Here is an 18,049-nt window from a genome sequence, read left to right as displayed (position 1 = left end):
AAAAAATACCCTTTACCAGGGTAAAGATGAATGCTTTTCTGTTCCTATAGTTTTCTAATCATGAATGGATAATGAATTTCATCAAATGCCTTTCCCTCATCTAATGAGATCTATGTATGCTTTTTTCTTTTATTCTGTGAATTGAGCACGTCAATATGTAAGCGAGTCTCCAGCTGCCACCATCTGAAATTCTCCTCCTGAAGACTGTCCTGGAAGCTGCAGAAAACTGTTCTCTGTCCTCATAAGGCAGGCTTGAAGTGCCTGGGTATCAACCTCCAACTTTCTTTTTTTCCCTCCCAGGGCCAGCACCCTCAACCGCTGACTGACAGGAGCTGGTATTTATATATTTTCCAGATTCTCCTTCGGCTGGGGATAACCCTGAGGTGTGTGTTTCATGCTGTCTGAAACCTCTGTGGGAGTAAACTCCAGTTGCATGCAGTGGTAGCGAGTTTGATAACACATTCTGCCTAAATTTTTTAAATCCTATTTCGTCCTCCTCTGCTGGTGGTTCCTGAAACTACTAAATAAATTGATTCGATTCATATTCTTATCTTGTGTCTGCTTCTGGGGGAAATCCAATCTAAGACTGTTGAGCATTTTACTGTTGGTTTTTCCAACTTTGCATTCCTGGAATAAACCATGTTTATTTCAAGTGATATATTGTATATTGTTGGGTTTGTTCTGCCATTATTCTATGGATGATTTTTGCTCCTACATCCATGAGTTAGATTAACCTGTAATGGCCTTTTCTCTCACAGTCATGGTCAGACCCTCTAGCAAGATAATGCTTGCCTTATAAAATGTATTGGAGAGCATTCCTTGTCTTTCTATTGACTGCAATAGTTGGTGAAAGACTGGAATTATTACTTCCTTGAATGTTTAAAGATATGTTTGGAGCCATCCACGGCTTCGCATATTTTATAAAGTTTTTCCATCCTGTTGAGTGTGTATATAAATACATAAAGGCCTCTAAGGTGCTGCTTCTTCCTGATCTCCAGATCTCATCAATAGGACATCATAGGGGATGGTCAGGCTGACTAAATTATGGCTCAGATCTGGAAAATCAATGCAACTTGGAGGCAAAATTATAATGTAAAAGTACTTCCATCCCTTCCAGGTAAACAAATAGAAAACAACAAAAAACAAGTCAGACACCTTTTTCTAAAATTCTAACTGCAGTAAGGTAGAAAATTACCAAATTATAGACTACAGGACAGGAGCCAGGAACTCTGCTAATTTGCCCCAGTAAGTAGCCTACATGAGGACCAGCAGCAACCACTGTGCTCAGCATGGAAGCAAGTCTGTGATGGTCCAGAGTGAGGACTCCGCTGCCCCGGGTACTACCAAAGAAAGAGGGAGATCCATGTTTCCTCCATGGACAAGACACTGCTTTTTACTGACTATTTTGGTAAAGAGGAGAAATTCCCGGCCCTTTCATAAAATTACAGCCTTTACAGGACAGAGAACCAATGCAGATTTTCTTCCATCTTTAAGATATACCTTTCAACTGTATGTTTAGAAGCTGCAGAAATATTACATGTGGGCATAGTGGTCTCCTAGGGCTTAAGGGGGTCTAAGTACTTGCCCCCTAAATCTTTGACTAAGGCACCCTAGTGACCCCAAGATATAGTATTAGTTCTGAGCCACTGTCTGGTCACACGGCGAGGTGTGAGTATTTTTTTTTCTCTAATAGTCTCCAAAAGGCCTCTCTCTGTGGGAGGCTGAGAGTAATACTCCCAGTACACACAGGACATATTATCGTTGGGGCCAATGCGCTCTTCAGTGATGGTGCTCTAGGCTTATAAACTCTGCTGGTGGGTTTGGATCAGGGGGTGTGACTTTATTGTGGTGGCCCATAACTCTGCTTTCAAGAACTGAAGAACCATTCTTATGAGGTTATACAAATCAAGCGTGTCTTCAAGAAGGTTGTCCTTCTCTTTCCTCCCTAGTAGCCCCTTGGGCCACGTACCATTCAAAGTTGGTCAGACTAGTGATTACCCAGAACTTCATCAAAGTCTGCTCACTCTCTGGGTACTGGGGATAGCACAGGTGGACTCACGGGCTGGCATGCTATTCTCCAGTTCATTCTTCAAGCTTTGAAGAAGGAAGTGTCTTCTGGAAGACCCCATGAGTTGTCACTAGGGGTTGGGGATAACTCAAAATAGGAAGGAGTTCAGAGGATGATAAGCCAGAAAAGAAAGAAAGAAACCCGAAACAACAGGAAAGACCACAGACATGGAAAGCAGCCCCATCGCCTCCCAATGCCAACAAGAGTCACAACCACTTATAGCAGGGGGCAAATAATGCATTTTTTCTTCTTTGAATCATTTCTGACTTCCTGGCTTTTAATAACATAATAAGAGTGTAAAACTAAAGTTATCATTTTCTATGATATATTCTCACTTAATTATGTTTGCTATTGGTATTCTATTTTGGAATAAATACATCTGTGATTTTTATTTCAAATTGTAGGTTGCAAAACCAATTTAATGTTTTGTGTCAAGCATGAACAAAAAAAGAGACAAGACAAAATAGAAAATATTATAATGCACTGCATATACAAAATAAGGGTATTATTTTGTGAAACTTTTGTTTCTTTTCACATACAGTGAGATACAATAAAATACTGACCCATTCTTTAGATTTAACACAATCTGGTGGACAGTTTATATTATGCCTATTTATTTTCAACCTCACCTTTGATTCCTATCTTAGCTGGAGCATAAAGCCGACATAGATTTCAAGACGAGTAAATACATGCTATTCTCCTCTGAGCTTTAACTACCTCAAAATGGTCTGTTTATTTCTTTAACAATGAAAACATAGCTAAGTATGCAATGATTTTATCACAATATTTCTCCCTGACAAGACTGTAATCCATTGTCCTCTAGGGTTTGTATTGTGGGGTCTAAGATCTAGTTTTTTTGAATATCTGATAACGTGTGTGTGTGTGTGCGCACGCGCACACGTGTGTGTGTGGTGTACATGTTGTAGCTTCTTTCCTTTCTTTACCTTTTTAATTACACTGCTTTCTCAGCACCTGTCTAGGAGTCAGTCTCTTCTTTCTGTCCACCTACCCTTTCAATTTATATACTCATGCTTTTATTTTGAATTGCATTTGTAGTTATTACAACGAGTTCAGTGCCACGTCCACTCAAAGTGGTCCCAATCTTTCGCTCTTTGCTTTGGCTCCTCAAAGTGATCAACTGTAAAGCAGAGGTACTGATTGCCTTCAAGCTTCGGGTTATAGGACCTTTGGCTGGGAGCTGATGGCCCCACATAACTGATCTTCTGGTTTTGTAATGAGAGAACATGGAAGAATCTCTCTGGAAGGAAATTGAACACTTTAATAGTTCTGCCTATCTTTCTTTGCCAGATCAATTGTAAATCAGCATAGAATGTCTCTAGTAATTCGAGAGACATTGTAACTCTAGAAAGTTAGTCTCTACTGCCTCCTGTATCCCTGCCATGTCAATACAAAGGGGCAGCCTGGCTGGAAGACTCAGTGCTGTGCCCCAAGCAGTTTTGCTAACAAGTTAGTTAAGCACCAGAAGAGGTCAGGCTGGGGAGAGAGCCTGTGTCCTGATTTTGCAAGTCATTCATGTTGGAATTTCCACACACTCCTGCTCTGTCCTGTGCTCTCCCCTTGGCGTGGTCTCGTCTAAGGCGCCCTTGCCTGATGATCTTGCCTCTCGCCACTCTTCCCACACTTAATGCTCTTGTCCTCTTTCTCGTCCTTGAGCAAGCCTAGATGGACTTCGCCTCTGGGGTTTTCCACAAGTCCTTCCCTTTCCCTGTAAGGCTTGCTCCCAGATATCTTGCCCGGCTTCCTATCATTCAGATTTGCATAAATATCACCTCCTCGGAGCAGCCTCCTCTGACCTCCCTGAGATACAGGGTCACACCCCTGTATATCATCCTATTGGGTTTTCTTCTTAGAATGTATCAGTATCTTACATGTTCTTGCTTTTGAATGTTTACTATCTCTCCCTAGATCTAGGGAAGAGCCTTATCAATTTCATTGCTGAAACCCTGAAGTCTTCACACTTCCTGAAACACTGAGTGCTCCCATAATTAGTGAGCAGTTCTGAAAATAAAATTACTTGGGCCTAATGTTTGAAATTATGTGCACACATATTTTTTTAGCTTCATAATCTTAACTCCAAAATATAATCATCAGAGTTTTATGTGTTATCTCAGACAGGTTGCATTGACCTCCTGGAATAATTTTTTCTTATACAAACTAAGTTATGTTTACTATTTTCACTTTAAAAAAATATAGGATAAATAACAGAACCATTTATTTGAATGGCATCTACGTATCCATTGCAAAATTACATTACTATTCCTGAAAATTCAGCCAACACCATCCTGTATCATTAGTCTATGCTGTTAACAAATTGCAATAATTTTTTTTCTGAACTTAAAAATGTGTTTTTTTGTCCCCCCTGCACACACCCACACATATGTGTGCCTTAGCATATCTTCCTAAATTATATTCAAGAACTTTAAGGCAAACCAGTTCAAAATGATAATTATCAGGTTTTCTTAGATGCTCAAAATCATCTAAACATTCTTCTTTTAGGCCAGCAAATCATAATCAAATCACTCAGAATCAATGAATTGATTGGCCATATGAAGGACCATCTCCATAAAACAAATATGCAAAAATATACATGGAATTTCAGTGGGTTCACGAACTCCACTAAGCTTATTTACTAACCCCGTCTAGCGGCTTTTGCTTTAAATAATTTTTATCTTATTTTATTATTTTATCCTCATCTGTTTTCATTTGCATTATTTTATTGCAAGCAATTTATAAGTCTTTAAGAAAGAACAAAAGCATTCAACTTAAATTCAAGTAAGCAATTTTAGGATTTTAGGATTCTCTCTTATGATAAACATTACATAATCTTGGAAACAAGGTTGAGAATGTCTGCTAACTTATTTTTAAATCTTTATTCATGTTCATAGTTATGGTTATTTACAAAGTTATACTTGCAGAGACAAACTATAAGGTTAAAAATCTCTGAAAGATCTCCTTAATTTGTTTTAGTTTCTGTTCCAGTTTTTAAGGTTCCATATTAACTTCTTGAGTTTGAAGCAAAGAGTGCACCATGTTCTTTCTCAAAGTGGCCAGTGAGTTGGACTCTTGGTGGCACAGTGACAGATAAATCTTCATTCTTTTGGACACCAATACAAAGAGCCAGTGGCTCATTCCAAACTAGCATATGTATTTGATTATGAGCATGGCAAACATTGCTGATACAGGTACAAGTCTTTGTTGCTTTAGAAATGACCAATCTCATGACCTAAATTTTGAGTAAAAGTACATTACATGTAGATTTTTTCCAATTTGACTGAATTTGAAACAGTATACTTATGCTTTAATGTGTGCAATCTTTAAGGCCCAGCTAAACTTAATAGATGGTTTTTATCTTACCATTATTTTATGCATTTTTAAGTATTAAACTTTGAAAGAAAATACATTTCTAGATTAATAAAATAGCGCAGTCAAAACCTTTATTAATTTTTCTCATTAAACTGAAATGATAAACCAAATGAATGAGAAAAATGACAGTAAAAGATTTAGCATGAAATATTATTTCTCAGGTAATGTCAAGAATATTATGAAAATATATACTTGCTTATAACTGAATCAAAGAAAACGAATGCATTTACCTTGGAAAAGCAGAGGTACTGATTGCCTTCAAGCTTCGGGTTATAGGACCTTAGGCTGGGAGCTGATGGCCCCACATATCTGATCTTCTGGTTTTGTAATGAGAGAAAATGGAAGAATCTCTCTGGAAGGAAAACTTAGGTCATTTATCTCTCAAGCTCTATCTATTCCATAATGTATATGGAACACTTTAATATTTCTGCCTATCTTTCTTGCCAGAGTAGAAAACAGGTTCAAAATAAAATAGTCCGAATTATCATAAAGCCAAAAATAAGAATGGAATATTTAAAATTATAACTCACTTAACCAGTGAAAACTGAACACATTAATCTTCTTTAGTCGGGGACCTGCCATCATCTTTTGCATATTGTATTTAGCCAACAACCAAATTTTAATTTTTAATTAGGAGACATTAAAATATAATTAGCAGCAAATAACAGAACGACAAAGGTACGGAAATTCATAAAGGTCAAAGAAAGCAGCATTTTTAGCCATAGCAAGAAATGTTCTAACATGAATTTTGGGAATTATGGTGAGTGCTTCACCTTCCCCACATTCACCTCCAAGGCAAATTTTCTAGAAGCAACATTTCTATTTGACAAGAGTATAATGATAATAATACAGAAATAGCTGTCAAAACCAGAGAGTGTACATTCTTCCGAGTCAAGAGACTCTCAAACCTCAATAAACCTTTATCCCATGTATAAAGGAACATAGCAAATTCCAACTTAGCACAGATGTAACAAAATTAATTAATCAATCAGAGACTGATACAATTTTGAATATGCACTTTCCAGAATGAAGCAGAGGACAACAGAGACCATCTGCAGCTGTCAAACCTGTGGAAGTGAAACAATGGATTACAAAATTCACGCAGTATATGAATTATCAACGAAAAACAAACACTTGGTCAAAAAAAGTTGGTCAGTGGCCCAACACGTAGATATTCTTAAGTATATATTTATATATATAATGATAAAAATTAGCTTGCATGAGGGTCGCAGTACATCTACTTTGAAGTTATAGCACATATACTATAAGCAATTTACAGAATTTGTCAGGTTTGCATATACAGGAATTGCAAAATGAATTAAAATACATTGAAATATAGAACACTCAAAATGTAGTTCTGTAAACCTCCTAGGATTGACGGAGATTGGCCATAACCAGCACTTGCCACCATTGAATAAGAACTGTAATCAAGAAAAAGAAGAAAAATCCAAGAAAAAAGGGGAAAATAAAAAAAAAATTCTTTCTTGTGTTATTCCTTATTTAAAGTAATGTCCTCCTTGTTGACTTGCAGTGTTGAGAGTTTTGTTCTTGCCCTAAAAAGGGGGTTTTGTTTGATGATAGCTTCTGTTCTGTAGCGTTTTGATCTCTGTTTGCTTCCTGAAGATACTGGGTCCTTTAGTAGGAAATCAGTGGTATCCATAGTAAATATTCCCTATCCTGATGACATTCAGGCCAACCCTCGAGCAGTCAGTGAGATGATTTTAGTCGCCGAAAGAAAAGGGAAAAAAATAGATCTTGCTATTAGAAAACGTTCTATCGCTTCACACTAATTCTCTTAAAATAAAAGATCAGTGTTTTGCCAAAGAAAATATGATCAACAAAGCATGTGATAGCCTCTTCATTTATGCTTCCGGAAGCAGGCGCTCCTTGTGTAGTGAATTAGAGTACAGTGGGTGCAGGGTGGTGCTTGGAGTTTAGGGTCAACTTTGCTGTCCGCTCCGTAGATTTTACAGGCGATTTGCTCTTTGCTTTAAGAAGAGAAAGTGATATTGGAAAAAAGTCAGCACTTTAGATTAAAGCAAAGCACCCTTCACAAAGCCACAAACAAGAAGCAGGACAGAAAGTCCATGGCTTGTAGCTATCCTCGCACCTGCGGAAGAAGTTATAAGATATTCGCTCATCTTGAAGATTTCCAACGCTCCTTATTAGGCTGTTTTAAACACATACATATATATATTTAATTAGCTCGCCAGCTTGGCTCTGGTGCTCATGAATGTCTTGGCATGCACTGCAAACAACAACACATACAAAGGATTTCAGTCCCAGGAAGTTGGTGTTGTTTGTTTTGTCTGTTTTCAAACAATGCCATCCCATGGCTGGGAACACTGAGAGGGGCAAATCCAGATACTTTTCCCTCAAGTAATTCCTTGAGGATCATTTCCTAAAGTCATCTGGTTCTTCCTATACTGGTACCTAAAAACACATCCCTTTTTTTTCCTACTGCATAAGCATAAATCCACAGGGCATATGACACAACCTGAGAACAGCAGGTTCCTCAACGAGGGGGGAACTTGTTCTAGGGTGGGTGCATTTGGGCATTTACTTTTAGAGTGAGATTTTTTTTTTTTTTAAATCTTCAAAATCTTGGAGAAAGTTAGTGCTATCAAGAATTGGAAACTCCTGAAAGAGCTCCAAGACTATCTCAGGGAAGAAATTGTAGTTTTGCATTTTTTTTCATATATTTTATTCAATAAGCTTCTAGCTACATATTGAATACCTTTATTAGTAAAGAACAAAAATGTGATGAGGATCAAAGCATTACCTTCTTTCATCTTTAACTGGACAAAGATTAAATGTGTTTGAAGGGGGTAAGCGTGGGGAAATGCAATCTTTTGAATACTTCATCTAAATCATGTTTGGGTCCACATTGACAATGATAAAAATTGTGGCAGAACCCCTTTTTCTCTAAAAGTCACTGTATGTAGAATAAATATTTGGGGCTTCCAAAGTAGCCATTTAGTAAACTCACATTACTGTATTTCTGCTAGGTTACTTTAGTGTTGTCATTGAGTTGCCTTACTGGTAGGAGGGCTATATATTTACCAGTATACAGTATCTCCTCACAGAAACCCAGTGACTGGAGGAAGACCCAGAGGTTAGTAGTGGGGCTCTGCAGAATGGTCCTCTATTCAAGTTGGGTGACAAATTTCAAAAAATGCAGCAGTGATAGCTCAGTTCACATGCAGTTCTAAGTAAGAGATTTTGCAAGGAAAATGTACACAATCTATGTAGAACCAATAACATCAGAGCTTTCCAAAATTAAACACGTATTCTCATTATCTTTTGAAGAGAAACTCTTTGACAGGGATTCATTTAATGAAAAAAAAGAAAGAAAAATAAATTATTAAATGCTTCCCAAAATAGGCAATGGTCCTTGATTTCACACAAAGTATGTCTGGTATTGAATACAAGTTTTAAAATGCTGAAAGCAAATACAACTTGGTAAAATAATTCACTATTTAAAATGTATTTTGTGAAATAATGGTTTTCTTTTCAACATGGGCATTGCAGATTGGCTCAAATTTGTTGAAACTGCACCATAACTTATGTCGTCCCTTTTCTTAATTAATCAACCCTTCATAGGACATGCCTGATCCCATTAGCCCAGTGAGATATTATGGAAACAGCTGCTTCATTTTGACCCACCATTTCCTATCATACTATATCCAGCATGTGCAAGTTAAAGCATAATTTACATGAGTATTATAACTAAAAGGAAACCCAATGATGCAGTGTAAAGAATATTTTGAGTCTACTAAAATTCTGAACTTCCATCAGATATGTAATAAACTATTGAAGCATGGTACTTTTGTTTTCAGATTGTAATCATTCAACCACTCTAGGTGCATGCATTTACTAGCATATTTTTAATTAAATACAATTCATTTTCACCAGGAAAATTACAAAGATTTTTTCCTATATAGTGAATTCTAAAGCAAATGTGTATTGTCATCAAATTACTGACTGTGTTTCTCTCCTTTCTGTTTTTTATGTCTTGAATGAAAAGATATGTACTTCTTTATCTTTGTAGGCCCAAAGACTTTTAGAAGTGACATCTGAGAATCTAAAATGCTACAATTTGTCCTGTGTAATTTTAACAAATAATCATCATAGTCATTTTCATTCAGATTTATACTAATTACATAATGCCATTACTTCTTATCAAACATATTATGGTTTATTGTATGGAAATATTAACTTTTATGTAACAAGTAAACTTCGGCCACTCTGTGCTCATTTTACAGATAGAAATGCTTTACTTTTGTGAAATACTCAGAGCCAGGGTTGCCGTCAGGACCCCTGAGTTCTGATTTCCTCTGCTGCCACTCACTTTTGAGATCTTAAATGAGATACTATTTCCCCATGTTTCCTAAAGTGAGCATAATAACTGTGTAGAATTGTCTTATTCTCGTCATATTAGTATGCCAGGTATTGTGTTGTGATAGGATTGCCTGTTTTGTTTTATTTGATTTCTTTTGTTCTCTGCTGAGGCCAAGCAGGATAATCTGTCATCCCCTTAATACAGTCACACGTTTAAGCAGCTATTGCCCTCAGATAATTGCCTGTCCATTTATCTGTTCCTAGTAGCTAGTTGTAATCTCTCCCTCCTCTGAACTTCAGCAGTATTTTCTTTTGCTAGGTTCTTTACCAGGCCTACATTGTGTGTAATTAATCATATTTGTCTTACCTCACTGATTATGCTATTAGCTCATTAAAAGCAAGGAGTAAATTTTTTTGCAATTTTAAAAATTACTTTCAATGTGTAAAGCAAGGCCTCGAGAGTTTTCAAACTTTACCCCCAACATAAAATGCTCTGTGAAGAAGAAAGGAAGATGCTATTATCTAAATTATGTGAAGAAAATTTACAGGCAGTAGGCTTAGATGAAGATAGGCCTAATAGGACCTAGAGGTTTCTCTTGGACACAGACTGCCGTTTCACAATGTCCTTCGACATCTGTTTAATCATGATGCCTTTCATTTGCTTTGTTTCTACACTTAAAGATTTTCATAGTGCTCTCGCAAGTGTAATCCCCCGTTTTTGTAAGGCGGAGGAGGTATTTTCTTCATTTTGTAAATGGAAGAGTCTGAGAAGTCTTAGAAGTCTCAGCAGGGCAGAAGCTTGGCTTCCATTTCTCATCCTTTTCTCTTCCTCATGCAAGAGTGGTGTGGGCCTCACCTCTTCTGAGATGCAGCAGGCAAGCCTTTCTCAAGAGAGTGTGACAAATGAAAGCCCGGCCGAGGAGAAACATGGAAAAAGCCTTCCAGGTATTAACTTCACTATGGTTATGATTTCAGAGAATAACAGAAATTCCATATATTTCATTACAAAAAGAAAGGAAAATTAAAAACAATCAAAGCATAGTAGTTGAGACCTTGGTAGCCTCAGCAGTCTGGCGGAAACGGTGTGGGGCTGCCCGCCTCAAGTGGACTGCCTGTTGCCAGCCAGAGAGGGCCACTGCCTGGAGAGGTCAGGGTCTGCTTCTGCGTCACTGCCTGAGTGCCACCAGCTCCTGTTCTCATGCCTCTTGCCCTTCCATGCCCCCCTCATATGTCCGCCAGGTAGAAGTGCTTGGCTGCCTTTCAGCACCTTCCTTTTCAGTTTAGACCTCCGTCTGTGCTACCATTTTTTTCCTGCGTCTGCAGTCACCAGGCTGGGAGACAGTGGGCAGGATGAACAGTGCTGCATCTTTCCGCGTGCCCACACCTTACCCTCCAAAACGGCTGAAACTACTGGGGACCTGCTAGGTGCCAGGCAACATGCAGTAGGCACTGTGTCTCCATCATACTGGTTAATCCTCACAACAACCCTGTGTGGCAAATATGCAGATCAGGAATATGTAACCCAACAATGTGAAATAACTCATCCTAGCAGGGAGTGACGCAAAGACACAGAAATGAAGAAACAGCAGTGTGGTCCATCAGCACAGAGCAGACATCTGCTGCTTTCTGAAACCCCTTGAGACAAGTGACCTTGCTCCAATACCCCACATTTGTTAAATTGTGATGCGCAGCTATCATTTGAATGTATACTCATCTTTTCAGAGGAAATGCACCACGTGTAACATAGTTCGCATATAACATACTTCATACTTGATATAAAACTTAACTTTTCCCCAACTCTGAACTGATAAATATTGAATATGAAAACATTACCAGCCTCTTGGTTTTTCTATGCATTAATAAAATGTAAAACCTGTTTGTTCTTCGTAATGTACCAAATTTCTTATGATATAACAATATTTTTAACTTTTCATAGCATAGACTTTTACAGCTTACAAAGGTTCCTCTGAATTCCTTTAAATATTCATTTAATACCTGGCTCCACTATTATTCTAGCATTCCTTCTTCTTTTCAAAAATCTCTTTTCCAAGCTTTTTATTCAAATTTGGTAGTCTGGGCCCAGGAAAGGTTACATTGATGGATCATAGTACCATCGTTAGTTAGTGGCAGGTGGGGGATGAGAACCAGACTTTTGGGCTCTAGGAAAGATCCCAGAAGGGGATGTGGGTATTTAATTCAAAGTGCTGAGTGAAGAAAACTAAATAAACCACTTATTCCATGTACATTTGACCAATTCTCCAAATATCAACTTTCTCTTGGCTTTGAATATTTTCTGATGGATTAATTTCCTATGTAAACACAAGTTTAGTTGGCTTAGATATGGGGTACCATCAGTATTTTCGGGGCATCGTTCTGCAGAGTTAGGCGTGATTCCTGATTGGCTTTTCTCTTCTTTCTCTTCTTGTTTGGGTATCTAATGGAATCAAAAGGAGCAAGGAAAAAGAAAGAAAACATTTTCTACTCCCACCCACCATCCCACTGTGGCTGCATGGTCTGACTCCAGAATCCTTGTTTTGTAAAAGTGAATATGAGTGAGGCTCATAACCACAAACTTAAAACTAGAAATCCTCCAACAGTAAAAGTAGCAACAGCCAAATACTTTTCTGTCTGTGAAGAAGTCCAGCTTATGAGGAACTGAGTGTCCATTACAGCTCTTCGAGCAGACGGGCCCCTTCAACATATTTCTCATTTATTACAGGTGCCAGCTTCAGAAATGAAAATCGCTGTGTGAGAAAAACTGAGCTAGCTTCTAATGCAATTTTTATTCAGGTTTGAACATACTAAATCACTGTTTAAGGGGAAAGGTCAAATAATAGAATGATTTTATCCCATAATTTTTTGAGAAGAGTATCTTTTTATTAGAATGCTTATGCGTCTGGTGCCAATTTCTTCCAGAAATCTGCTTTTTAAAAGAAATGTGCTTCACTTTGACCTAATACATAAATTGCCTATTTAATGTGCCCCGGCATGCTGGTAGCAGCTGTTTAAATTTCCCTTCTTGCTTTCCTTTAGTCAGCAAATTTACAGCTCTGTTCTAGTTATGAGGGCTCTTACTGTAGCTGAGGGGGAGTGCAGTTGCCCATGAACGCAGGTCTACAGGACAGGGTGCATGGGTGCCACTCCATTCACCAAAGACCGTTCTCTTCTGTTGCTTAGAACCCTCCTCTGCAGCTGTCAGGCCTTTCTACCTCCTGCAGCAACTGAAGAGTGGATGTGTGCAAGCAATGCTGCCTTCTTCTTGCTGGGGACACGGCACATCTGAAAACAGCACATTTTCATGGTAGCACACCCCTACAAGCAAGAACTGATTTTGTGCAGATGGGATGATGGTTATGATAGAAGTTGCCAATAATTTTGAACACTTATGATTTCTTTACCTCTGGCTATGATCCCAGGAGTTAACCATAATCATTTTATTGATAGGGAACTGAAACTGGAGGAGATTATGTAACTTATTGGAGTTTATTCAACTAGTAGGTGGTACAGGTGAGATTCAAATCCGGTTTCTGTTTGACTGTAGAGCTACGATGGTACAAATATTTGCATCATAATTTCATATGGCAATTCCTCATATCTGAAAACTTTATACTTTTCCAATTCTGCCTATTAAAAATATATAGAGATATGAATGGCTTTGGCAAAATGTAAAGGAGAACAATATAAATTGGTGGAAAAACAAACAGAAACCTTTCCAAGAATGAAATTCTAATACTGCATATATTTAATAACAGCTTTAATGCATAAATAAGAATGATTTATAATTAGCACTACATTTACTGGTATATAGACAAATGTTGCTAAAATGCTTGAAACTATTTAGTCACAGAGTTTAAAAATGCTTCCTGCCTGCTTGCTTTCATTATTCATTAGCATTCTCTTTATTAATCATGTATAGGTAGTTATTAATCCAGGATTTATTTGAAAAATCACAAATTTCATATTAGGAATTCCACATGTGGTTTTGTTGCCCTGATCATGAATGGTGCTAAATTTGACTAAGGGTTTCAGAAAGTGTATTCAAGTTGGGGAACGCAATAGAGACAAATGGCATCCATGTGCCCTGGCATCCTTTCAGCGATCGTGCACCCAGAACCCTTCCCTGGCTCACTGAGGACAGCTTGCCCTGAATTAGAAAGCCAACAGAAGTGCATCACAGCTAGTATTGTTGACTACTAACTGAAAAGGGCAGAGAAAAGAATAACTTGTGAGTTGAGGAAACAGGGGTCAGTTTGGCTGAATATCTGAGAAATCGCTCATCAGTTGGTGAAATAAAGAATACCTCTCCTTATCCACGTCCTCTTTGCATGTTGCTATAGACCTCCACTGCCAATACTGTCAGAGAAAAATCTCTCATCAAAGCAGGAAAAACATCTCATATTTTTAAAGAAATGGCAACTGAGGAACTCAGAGTGAAAAAAATAGAAGAAAAAGAAAGAAGGAAAGACACATAGCTGCAAATATGTGATTTCATTTCCCACATATCTTCTTAGGTAAATTGAAAAATAAAGATATAGCCATGATTTATAAATATAAAAACTAAAGACCGGGAGCGGTGGCTCACGCCTGTAATCCCAGCACTTTGGGAGGCCGAGGCAGGCAGATCACCAGGTCTAGAGATCAAGAACATCCTGGCCAACATGGTGAAACCCCGTCTCTACTAAAAATACAAAAATTAGCTGGGCGCATGCCTGTAGTCCCAGCTACTTGGCTGACACAGAGAATTGTTTGAACCCAGGAGGTGGAGGCTGCAGTGAGCTGAGATCACGCCACTGCACTCCAGCCTGGGTGACAGAGTAAGACTCTGTCTCAAAAACAAAAAACAACAAAAAACTAAAAAATAAATTTTTATGGTTAATTAATGTCTGACTTTGAGGAAGGAATCATTGGAGGACCTAATGTCAATAGGACCTAAAAAAGCATAAATTATATGGCTTCAGAAAACACACCTGTTTTAACACAAGGAAAATGTCTTAAGATTTTACCCATATTTTTTCCAAGTTTGAGCCAGTGGCTTTACCGTTTTCCTTAATCTAGCTATTTCAAGTTTTCTTAATTAGAATGCTTTATTAATTACCTTCATTAGTAGAAGTTATCTTCTTAGCTATCAGCGTTAAGTAATTAGAAATATTTGAAGCAAGATTTTAAAAATTCACATCTCATTTATCAAGATATCCAAATAAAAGGACAGAAGTAAGCCATTGCCTGGGATTTGTTCATCAAACTTCCCAGACATCATTTGTCATTAAATATCATTTTAAATAAATTAATAGTATCATCATGAATATGTAATGAAGGATAGTCCAAGGGATGTTTTTTAATCTTTTCTGACCACTGCTACATAGGCAGTCTGGGGTTGTTTTCTTAAACATTCACCAAATTACATTAAACTTCAAGTATATTCTCAGCAGTGGTATTATCCTCAGAAGTGTTTTGCACTATACATAAACCAAAACGTAATTTTCTATCCCTAAACATTTAACTCTAAGTACATGCTAAACACAATGCTAAGTGCTGCAATAACACTTAAAGTTCAAGACACAATTCCTATCTTCACAATCCTTATAATATTTTCAGATAGTTTGAAATAGAGTGAGATTTTAAATTCTGAAGTTTTTTTTTTTTTCTGTTTAGTGGTTGTGATTCTATTGCTCAATCCCTAAATGTTGGATTTTTCAAATTAACTATTTACAATGCTAGAAGTTAGAGAATTGCCTTCATAGCATATGAATTTGTTTAATCAGAAAAACTAAATGTAAAAGATTATATGCATGGCTGAAGAGCGGGCTCCTCAGGGTGTGTCTGTAACAGAAGCCATCAAAATGAAGCAAGAAAAACACTGATCTCATAACAGAGCCCTTCGCTGCACAGTGCTTGACACCTTTACATTTTAACATTTGAAGTATTTCACTGCATTATTTAACTTCATTAAAATGTTTCTCTGTGAAGATAATAATTAAATTGCTAGACTTAATTTCATCTTTAAAATTTTCTCTACAGCTTCATATTTGTCAGCTTCATGGACTAAGAAACCATAACTCCTAGATTTTACTATTTGCTTTAATTCAAGCACTGTTTAACCTATATCAGGTATGTTTTATACCTATAGGATTCTGAATTCATGCAAAAATGCTCTCTCAGAGTCTGTTTTGAAGCAGTTGCATTAAGTAAAACATAATACTCATTTATAAATCTTCCTGTGTCTGATTTCCCTTGATACTCCCAAAGACAATGGGAGTATCCTCACTTTGATCTCCCTTGGAATTGGGGGCTGTGTGAATCATCTCATTGACAGGAAAAATGATTGCATGACATTTTATTTACTTGTATGTGTTTGATTTATTTAATCAATGTGAATTCATCAAGATCACACCTATTTGCTTAGAAAAACAAGACTAACTTGATGGTCAGATTCTCCACCCATACTCCAGGAAATAAGATATAATAAAATACAAAGTTCCTAATTTCAATGCATTTTCTGAGTAGACCATTTTCATAACAGTACTTTAGGTACGTATATGTACATGTGTAGATATTTTTAAGATTTTGTCATGAACTCTATAATTATACACCATTATTTTACTTTGCTTCTCTTTGTTGAAATATTTTATGTGTTTGCTAATTTATTTTCTCTCTCATGAGACAACTGTTTACCATTTTTAATTGGAAAAAATTTAAATTTTCTTTTTCTGCTTATAACAAAGTAATACATTATCATTGTACAAGTGTTATAAACAAGCAAAACCATAAAAAATTAAAAACAATAACATATTGACTGCTGTACATTTTCTTTTTTTCTTTTATTTTTCTGTGCACATGGCTCAGATTGATTTAAAGCTTTGTACGCTACATTTTTTCACCTTAAATTTTTGTATCCTATATTTTTTCATGTGATGTTATGTACTGAGTCCTATCTAATGTCTCTAAACATTCTTTGAGAACATGATTCTAGAAACTGCTTAATGTTCACTGTATGCTTTAACACATTCACTAGGTAACTTGCCTTTTGGTCATCTGTGTATTTCCAGGTGTATGAAAAACTCCATGATAAGCATTGCACTTCATGACTCACTATGATATCCTTGGAATTTCCTCCTGAAAGTATAATTTCAGGGACATACGGGTTGCATAATCTAAAGCCTCGTGATGACTCTTCCCTGACAAATTTTCCTTCACAAGGGAAGTACTGATTCACCATGCCAATGGCAATGTAGCAGAATGTCTGATTCACTGTAACCTTTATGATGCTTGTTGATTTAGAAAACTTTTGCTAAGATTATATCTGTCAAATTTTTTTTTTAATGACAAAGGGTTTTGACTGGGACTGCATCAAATCTATAAATACTTCTGAAAAACCTGACATGCTTGCAATTCTGAGATGGGCCATCCAAAAACATAGCATTGTAACTCATTTATTCAAACCTAAACTCTCTCAATGAAGTGTTTTAGTGGTCATCATATTCATACTACTGATTTGCAACCATACTTTTTCAAAAAATGATTATATATTTTATATCTTTTACTTGTTGCTACTATTGAGGACTCAATATTATTCCTAAAATTATTTTCTACTTTGGTATTGGAGTTATGTAAAAGGTTGACCTAAGTTTATACTTTTATCTTAATTTTATTCATATTATATGATGACTTTTAATATCTCTAAGTGACTAGGAGTGGGTTATAAAATCATAGCATCTGTAAATATTGACATTTATTATTTTCCTAAGTATTAGACACAAATATTTCCTTGTTTGATGCTTTACTTTTTAGTTACATATTATTTAGTTAAATAAAATTTTAAAGTTATAGCTAAATATTTTCACTTGCAAATGATTTTGTAACTTTTAACCTTCAAAGTCACAAGTATCTTATTTTATGCTAATCTTCCTATATTTGATTTTTATTTTCTGCTTAGCTCTTTAACTGGCGTTCATTTGGATATATATTGTAAACTGTGATTATATGTCTCCTTTTGGCATTATTAATTAAATAAATCCTTCATTAATTGTTACATTTTAAAATTCATTAGATATTATTTTGTATAATTTTTGAGCTTTCCAAGTTTGTTTTTATTTGCTTTATTCTCTATTCATATTTCTGTTTCTTTGTTGTCCTCTTAAATAATGGTTATTTTGTAGCATAATTTCTTATCTGGTAGGTAAAGAGATAGAGAACTAGGGCATTGCTGAGCTCACTCGTGCTAGGTTTACTCTGCTAGATTTTTAAAATTCATTATTT

General features: G+C 36.5%; 1 protein-coding gene across 3 annotated transcripts in view; it reads right to left on the bottom strand.

Annotated features, from left to right (window-relative positions):
* Positions 1 to 5,501: 5,501 nt before the first annotated feature.
* The window catches only part of VSTM2A (V-set and transmembrane domain containing 2A), a 28,427-nt gene continuing 15,879 nt past the window's right edge, over positions 5,502 to 18,049 (bottom strand). Inside the window, exon 5 of one of the 3 annotated variants that reach the window (XM_003895968.5) lies at positions 5,502 to 7,562. In XM_003895968.5, coding sequence (XP_003896017.1) covers positions 7,486 to 7,562 — 77 coding nt within the window. In that variant the 3' untranslated portion in view covers positions 5,502 to 7,485. The other 2 variants (XM_009202932.4, XM_009202933.4) reach the window with 2 other exon arrangements.

This window comes from Papio anubis, chromosome 4 (genome assembly GCF_008728515.1).
Source record: "Papio anubis isolate 15944 chromosome 4, Panubis1.0, whole genome shotgun sequence".
Classification (NCBI taxonomy): domain Eukaryota; kingdom Metazoa; phylum Chordata; class Mammalia; order Primates; family Cercopithecidae; genus Papio; species Papio anubis.
This window is presented reverse-complemented; position numbering and strand designations above follow the sequence as displayed.